This window comes from Falco naumanni, chromosome 2 (assembly GCF_017639655.2).
Source record: "Falco naumanni isolate bFalNau1 chromosome 2, bFalNau1.pat, whole genome shotgun sequence".
Lineage (NCBI taxonomy): Eukaryota > Metazoa > Chordata > Aves > Falconiformes > Falconidae > Falco > Falco naumanni.
The window spans coordinates 72,615,297-72,623,642 of record NC_054055.1 but is presented as its reverse complement, the minus strand read 5'-3'; the positions used below and the strand labels follow the sequence as shown (position 1 = coordinate 72,623,642).

The 8,346-nt window shown below is 40.9% G+C and overlaps 1 protein-coding gene across 3 annotated transcripts in view; it reads right to left on the bottom strand.

Annotated features, from left to right (window-relative positions):
• Window positions 1-1,354: 1,354 nt before the first annotated feature.
• GABRA5 (gamma-aminobutyric acid type A receptor subunit alpha5) overlaps window positions 1,355-8,346 on the bottom strand; it is a 60,027-nt gene continuing 53,035 nt past the window's right edge. For 2 of the 3 annotated variants that reach the window (XM_040584818.1, XM_040584817.1), the window contains exons 9-11: window positions 5,423-5,575; window positions 3,813-4,024; window positions 1,355-2,883 (exon numbers count right to left, since the gene is read on the bottom strand). In XM_040584818.1, the coding sequence (XP_040440752.1) occupies window positions 2,581-2,883; window positions 3,813-4,024; window positions 5,423-5,575 (668 nt within the window). In that variant the 3' untranslated portion in view covers window positions 1,355-2,580. The remainder of the gene's footprint in view (window positions 2,884-3,812; window positions 4,025-5,422; window positions 5,576-8,346) is intronic. The other variant, XM_040584819.1, reaches the window with a different exon arrangement.

The window sequence follows — 8,346 nt, the reverse complement described above, 5'->3', positions numbered from 1 at the left end:
GTGTTACCTGGCACATACCAACCTGTGATGAATGTCAATGGCAGGCCCTATCATCAACCCCAGGAAAAGACTCGAGGGCAGTGAGCAAACACTCATCCATAGGGCTGCAGGCAGTCTTCGTCAGTGATTAACAAGACCCTACCATGCCACCCATTTTATGGTCACTTTGCCTTGCCACAGGAGGAATGCACACCCATATGAAACATTTAGAAGAACAGTTCCCCTGGTGTGCACATCCTGACTAAGAGGAATTGTTGTTTGCTAGCCCTGACAGCATGTTGGGCTCATCTCTCCCTGACTGGATATTCAGCCTCCAGGAGCTGGCATTTATTGTACATCTCCATGGCCACAGGAAGAGGCAGAAGAGGCTTCAGCTGAGAGGGTCTGTCTTGTACATGCAGAAATATCTGCTCCCCTCTGCCAGTCACCGGGTGGTTTTAGCTGTTTCAGAGGTGCTCACTGAGTGAATCACTGGGGACACCCAGTACATTGCGTCTGCAATTCCCTGCGCTGCATCCCTGTCGGGCTTGGCAAAGCTATGTGCTCTTCACTGAGAAAACAGGAGGTCTTGTTGGCTCCAATCTTTTTGTGGAAATAACCTGCATGCAAGAAAAGAAATAGCCATGGGACTTCATACAGTTTCGCCTCCCAATGGGCTTTGCAATTTTTCACTGTTTTCAATCCCCAAAGAGCCAGATTTATTGCGTTCAGATATCATTATCTCACTTTTAAAACAAAAAAAATGATGAACATAGAGGTGTGTGGCTGCTCAAAGCCATATGGGAAGCCTACATGAAAACATAGCTCCAAATCCTCACCTTGGCTCAGGATAGCACCGTAACTAATAGATGGGTATGCCCCTCCCTTGCTCCTTTTTAACAGCTTCCAGTCACCCACTCAGTCCCGTGGCTTCTCCGTGGGCACTGAGAATTTGCAAATTTCTAATTCCTCAGCATCAAACAAAAACCTGCAAAAAGGAATAGGAGTGTGAGGTTTTTTTCTTGGCAATGTTTAGGAGTGAAGGGGGATGAAGAGAACACACACAAGAAGTCCAGACAGCTCCCCAGTCCTGGACTAGACCCTCACCTTAAAGTGAAGCATGAGCTCTCCTCTCTGGACCAAAGAGCACATGGGGTTGATGCTTCATAGCAAGATAGCACCTAATTCTGAAACATCTCCATTCACTGTCTTCCCTCAGTATATACCTTTCTGGGCAACAGTGAGGATGTGTCATGCTCACACATGTGACCGAGTGCATGATGTGTGCTTTTCATTTACTCCTTCCGGCTCTTGTGGTGATTTTTTGGTCTCTCTAAAAGGATAACCAGTACAAGAATAACATTTTGCAATCAAATGTTGAATGTATTTTTTATTTAAACATTAAGATTAAATTACAAAAGCTTCTGGAACAAGGAAAAGATGCCAAGGAAGAAAGAGCTGAAAACTCAGATTGCATTTTCTCATTCATTGTGAAAGCAAAACACATTGGCAGCAGCAAGGCGTTTTATAGAAAAGTTTCAGATGGACAGTACAAAGACCTTTCTGTCAACATTGTCACTGAAACACCTTGCTGTCATGAAGCACATCTTTTTCTCTGATCACACTTCTTAGTGTCAGCTGATTGGTTTTCACTGTGGGAAACAAGCAATAATTATTGCAGAATTACTATAATTCTTTACTGTTAATCTCTGATAATATAACACAATCTTCTTCTTGGGAAAATGTCCAAACACCATTTACTTTACCCTAATAAAAATGTCTACTGCTGTTGTTAAAAGTTTTATTTGCACAGGTATGTTCCTAATCTATGTTAATTTCATGCAATATATCTCTAATTTTTGGAATAAATACTGAAAATCATTCAAGAAAATTCCTTGGAATGCAAAATCCAAACAAACTTACTGTCTTTTAAGGGCAAGATTCCAGCACCTTTATTTACACAAGTAGCATCCTGCTCCCTATGTTACTTCACTGCACGCTAGAAGCTCAAGCAGTGAAAATTAACATAGCCCCATTAGGATTCAGTGCATTGTATTATTTTCCAGTGAAAATTGGGCTGAGCAGTTTTATCTGAGGAGTAATGCACTACCTATAACCAGTAAAGGTGCTCAAACATAGACCTATACTTAATAATTTGGCACATTTACAACTGGCGTTACTCAGTAACTTATCAGATGACAATAGTGGAGCTCTTCTGTAAAATATAGGTTAAGCCTATATTTGTATGACTGTACATCTGAAGTATAAAAACCACGATATGTAGTACACTTGAACAGTTAAAAAATATAACTTATTTCATTTGTAAACTACCAATGCAAGATACTCAGCAGCAAAGAAGCCATGTTCAATGCCTTCTGATCTTTTATAAAGATCTGTTGCTGTAAGTAATATAATTGTCTCCGAAACATCTGAGGTTACATGTAGAAACAATCAAGGCAATATTATTTGTACATATTATTAAACATGCAAAAAACTTCCTGAAGAATATTGCCCAAATGTAGAAAGTTGTCTGGATCTCAAATTTTCCTTGGTAGCGCCTGCTTTGTAAGTATGGCTCACGTGGCTTTAGAGTCCTTCAGTTCATTTTGGAGAACTGGCACCTTTGATAACAGGCTCCCTATTCAAATATGTGGCCCAGTAAACTAAGTTAAAAGTTCCAAACAGCACTGGAAAAATTATCCGGGACATTTTGTCAATCTTACTGATGCTGTTGTAAGTCTTTTTGCTTTCAGCAGGCTTTTCTTCTGCAGGCTTCACTGGAGCAGATGCAGTGTTTGAGATGACAGATGGGCCTGAGTCCTTTGGCATGTTTGGCGCGGGGGTCATCTTCCCAGTGCTGTAAGTATGAGTTGATTTATTTCCCAGCAATTGACGCTCTTTTTTCTGCAGTGTACAGAACAAAACATTAGACTGTGGGAACAGAAAGTGGAAACACATTCTCAAGACACTAACCTAAAAATCTAAGTACCATAATCAATCATGCCAACAGATGCCTGTTGCCTATGCGACTTTGACTACCAAACAGCTGTTCCTGTCTTGACTTTATAGCCCTTACTCATGTTAAACTTTCCCCAATGCCAGAGAAAACTAAGTGACTGTCCTGACCTGGATCCTACCTGGTGTGTGCATTAGCAGTCTCTTTTGTCAAGGCGATGAGGTCCGGCACCTGCAGAGGTTGCTGCCCCACGGACAGCTGCCAAGATGTGAACCTCACTCTCCTGGCTGCAGCAGCGAGTGTGGTTGGGCTCACTGCCCCTGCCAGCTTGCCCTCTCTGTATTGTTCCTTTGGGGTGCCTGCAGGTCTGAGCTCTCTCTAGGCCATCATTTGCTAAGAATCAGACTTATTCCAAAACTTTCATTTCAGCATGAAACCCAAAACTTTGTGTTTTCACAGAACCGCTCTTTTGTGTCTTTTTTTCTTGGGGATACTGTGATGGGACCCTGACTCATGGAGTTCAGTGTGAGCTTTGTCATTTATCTGAAAGAGTGCATAGGGAGTATTCTGCAGAGATATGTTTCATAGTTTATGTCTGCTGTTATCAGAAGTTTGGTCACTGAAATGCTGTGTGTACTCAATTCCCTCCATCCTTCTGGAAATAGCCCTCTTCATATAGATGGTAGAGACTGATACTCTATCTCTGTGAAGATAAGAAGGCATATCTCCTTACAAATTTTCCTCTATAGGAAGGTGAAAGTATGTCATGAGGTAATTAAATACCTTTTCCCCAAAGAAGCTGAAAATTGTCCGTTCAGTTATTTGAACTATGTTGAGTCCCTGCTTTTTATGTGTTTAAAAAATGTGAGGTAAGCACCTTGATTTTAGCAGCTTCCAGGGCTTTTTTGCCATCCCATGCCCAACTCCTCTTGGTGAAATAGTTGACTGTTGCAAATTCAATCAATGCAGAAAATACAAAGGCATAGCAGACAGCTATAAACCAGTCCATGGCAGTAGCGTAGGCCACTTTTGGCAAAGAGTTACGGGCACTAATACTTAAGGTGGTCATGGTGAGGACTGTTGTCACTCCTATAAAGAAGGGGGGAAAAAGAGGAAGAGGTGAGTCTGGTAGCCCTTACAAGATCCCTAAGACGCTATGAGCAGGCTGCAATTCAGCAGGATGCCTAAGGTGGCCACATGAAGTCAGTCTGTTTCTATATTACGGTCCAGAAGAGTAAGATACTTTACTCTCCAAGAAAAAATGAAAGCCTCCACCCTCAGGTGTTTAATTTTGTGGTGTTCTGGTTATGTTAAGTTATAGTGTATTTAAATAAGCATTTTTAGGGTAACACAAACCCAGCTGTTACATAAACCAAGGCCTTACTGGCATTTTATCCCTGTATACTGATGCATAGTATGTATAGAGTGTCCCTTGTTAAATAGTACATTATAAAATCGGTGAGCAACCCATTTAGCGGTAACTGTCAGAATCAAGTGGGATTACTGGTTTTATTTTCTCACATGACGATTGTATGTATGAAATTGTTGGCTGTTACTGACTGCCTTGGCTGTAGCTCCTCCTTTCCCATAGGCCAGTAAGTGACTGAGCTGCCACTACTTCCACCTGTGGAAGGATTCTTCCAATAGGACAAAACCCAACTCCCAGTTACAGCTTTGTAAACCTAGAATGGGTACCACCAATCAGCAAAGCAATGCTGGTACCTGTATTCTCCCCATACAGATTGATGAACTGATTTTTGATCAAAGCTGCTGACTGATTTCAGAAGAATGACTCTTTTAACAACAGCTGAACAAAGTTTTACATAATAAACTGCTCCCACTCACCTCATTTTTCATCTACTGAAAATTCTGTATTTCATCAACCTTTACTTAAGGCTATGTTTATTTTCTGCAATCTTCTAGTGATAAATTGAGTAATTTAAGACACCCCAAAGGATTTTTCCATGACAACTTCTGTAGTAAATATGCTTTTTCTAAATGCAAAATCATATTGATTTGTTTGATGGTAATAGAGATAATTGTCACTAATTAACCTCTACATGGTTTTCCAAGATAAACATCTTAAAACAGAGATAAACAAAATGTCTCAAAGTGAAATCTGTTTCAAATGCTTAGCTTGAGTATACACTAAATACAATATTATGGATGTTTTCTTGTTGTAAGCCATCCAGTATTTCACCCAAGTGAAAAAAAAACAACCCAACCCAAACCACAAATCACACCAATCCAGTTCTTTTGTCTTCTGTCCTCAATATTAGTATAATTGATTCTTGACCAATTTCTATAATAACTACCAAAAAAGCCCAGACGGTGTCTTTAAATGAAGTTTGACTTTAAACTGGAAGAGAACAAGCGAACATCTAGAATACCTCAAGCAGAAAAAAGCACTGTGGTTTTGTTACAGCAAATCACTTCCACAAGCCAGACCGATCCTTCCTGCATGCTGGGAGAAAGTGGGATACTCACCAAAGACAGTCCTAGCAGGGACAGATTCTCTGTTTAGCCAAAACGACACTTGCGATAAGATCACAGTCATAATGCAAGGAAGGTATGTCTGGATGACAAAATAACCAATTTTTCTTTTCAGATGAAAATGGGCTGTCATAATAGTATATTCACCTAGGAGGAGAAAAATGCGCATGTGGGTAAAATAAGGGAGGCTTACTGATTCAGGGACTTAAGCAGGCCAGCTCCACACACACACAGACACACAGACACAGACACAGACACACAGACACACAGACACACACACACACATACACACCCCAATTTGAAGATATCATTCAGCCGTTCTTAATTTCATTCATTAAAAATGTCTGGATTTCTCCATTGTGGAAAACCAGAGCTTGAGAGAGAGGTGCTGCTAGATCCTGTTAGACTTCACATTCATTCCCCAAAAGCAAAAGGCAATGCAATGACTGACTACTCCTACTGCACTGAAAAGCTTCACTCCTTTTATGCCACCTGGGTTGCCTTGACATTCACAGGCTTAAAAAACCTGGGTTGCCGTCACTGCCTCAGTCCTGCCCATTTTTTACTCAGTCCTACAAACAGTTAAGGCCACCTACTCTTAGAAACCTGATTTAGCAGCAGGACTTAACCTCATTAGGGCAACTGTTACTGTCAAGCCATCATTCTTCAACAATGAGAAGGGATCGAGACACTTCTGTACTGCACTTGAGGGACTGCCTGTCCCAGTGTCAGTGCTGCAAAACCTGCAACTTTGCACATGGATCCCGGGATGTCTTACTGATCTGAGCACCCAAACCCATCAGATTGCTCCTCCAGAAAAAAAAAAAAAAAAAAATAATCCCTCTAGTACATGCAGTTTACCTAGAATTTGGTACACTTTAATCTGTTTCTGGATAGACATTGTGCCATGCCTTGTTCACTTGAGCAATGAATATCTGAATATCGTACTGCCTGCATGGAGAATTCACTGAAAGCTGCCACAGCAGTGCTAAATTCCATGTCTTTTTTATATGCCAAATTCACAGCATTGCCTTAATCTGTCTTTTGTCAGGTTCTCCGAATTTCAATAAAAGCCTAAAAAAATGCACTCCAAAATCGACAGACCAGCTGTCACGTTCCCTAATGTTTCATAAAAAAATCAAAACTTAACTGGTTCTCTCAGGCTGTTCCTGGAAAACCATATAGTTGTTACCGAAGACTATTCATTGATGGTAACTGCTCCTCAAAGCCAAAATCTTGCTAGCTAAAACCAGGCTACTATTTGCCTAGGAAAAATAAGAGTAAAAACAAAATGTAAGAATAAAAAAACCCCAAACCCTTCAAGCCCTAACAGATCTCCACTCACATTGATACCAAATTAATTTAAATGCATCATTCAGCTGGGTACTGATGAATCAGGGTAATGCCTGTTCTGAAATATATATCGTCCTCCAAGAACAAAACAAATATAGCTATAATCTCTGTTGCAAGACTTGACTGTTAGTTTCTATAGACCAGCGACAAAAGGAAAATATATAACAGGCTGGTTCTGCCTTGAGTGAGTAGCCCGCGTTGAGCTGTGGCCAGCATTGCTAAGCAGTTAGATCTGGCAGATTATTTCTAAGTGACAATATGGCTAATTAGCGGAGAACAGGTCTAGAGTGAAAGGGCTTTTGCAGGTACAGCTGCACTGATATGCTACGCTAAAGAAGCTCTGTTATTCTGAATGAAGTTTTGCAGAGCTCGTTTGTGCTGAGGATTTTAGTCAGAGACTGGAACAGCACAGAAATACCTTACTTGACAGCCTGCCTCAATCTTTATGACTTTCTCCTGGAGTCTGATTTTCTGGTGAAACAGTCCCCTGAGGAGGGATGTGGAGATGGACAGCGAATGCTGTGAAACTGGGGACAAAATCCCTGTGAAGCAACATCTAATTCCTTTCCATTTAGTGTAACTTTGAAGCAGGGATACTGAACATGCTGTGGTCTCGGAAGGAACCCCACTTGCTCTTTATTCAGGAGCATTTAGTTTGTGGATTGCTCATCAAATATGCCAGGAGCAGCAGGGTCTATGTGCCTGTAATCTGTTTCTGAGTTGCTACTGCACCGGGATGTGTTTGAGTCACAGTTTCCCTGCTTGCTAAGGAGTGACGGTATGCATTATTGATTTTGACATATGCTTTTGGAGCTGGAATAAAAAAAAAGTAAACGGCTTCAGCAAAGCAACAGGACCCCCTTATTTCCTTTTTAAAATGCAGAAAATGAATGCCTACATTTTGATGGCTCTCCACAGCTGACTTTTGCCTTATGAATTTCTTTAACCTATCAAAGCTCTCATCTGCACTGAAATAATGATATCACCTTGATTTTGTACTTGCTCTTCTTCCAACTGATATCTTCTCTGATTTCCCATGCTGTCCCTTTCAAAAATGCCTACACTAGGAATGCTTCCTCCAGCAGACCTAGGGCTTATGAAACCCCCACAGCTTTTTTAATGACCTGGGAGCACTGCTTAAAGTAAAGCAAACATCTGCCTGAGTTGGCCTTTTGTTTATACAGGCTCTACTGCAGCGGCAAACCTCCCTTTTACTTCTGTAAGGCCACTGTTTACCCTTAGACCACAAGCTTTCTTGAACAAGAGAATTTTTATCATTGGTTTATGTAACAATTAAAAAAGAATCCTGTTCCTGATGGGGTCCACTCATCACTGCACAAAACAATTTTGATAACAAATTTAGCACTAATGAAAAGCCCCAGAGGAGGAATGGCTGCATTTCTTCATAGAGCTACGCTACCGTGCTGCTGCTGGTCTTAAGGTATTTTTATGCTTTAAAAGCTGCTACAGTATTTTTTTGGTATCTAGATGATGGAGTTCTGGAGATCACGCTTACAAATTTTCCAGGCTTTTACATGCATTCTTCCATTGCCATTATGCTGGGA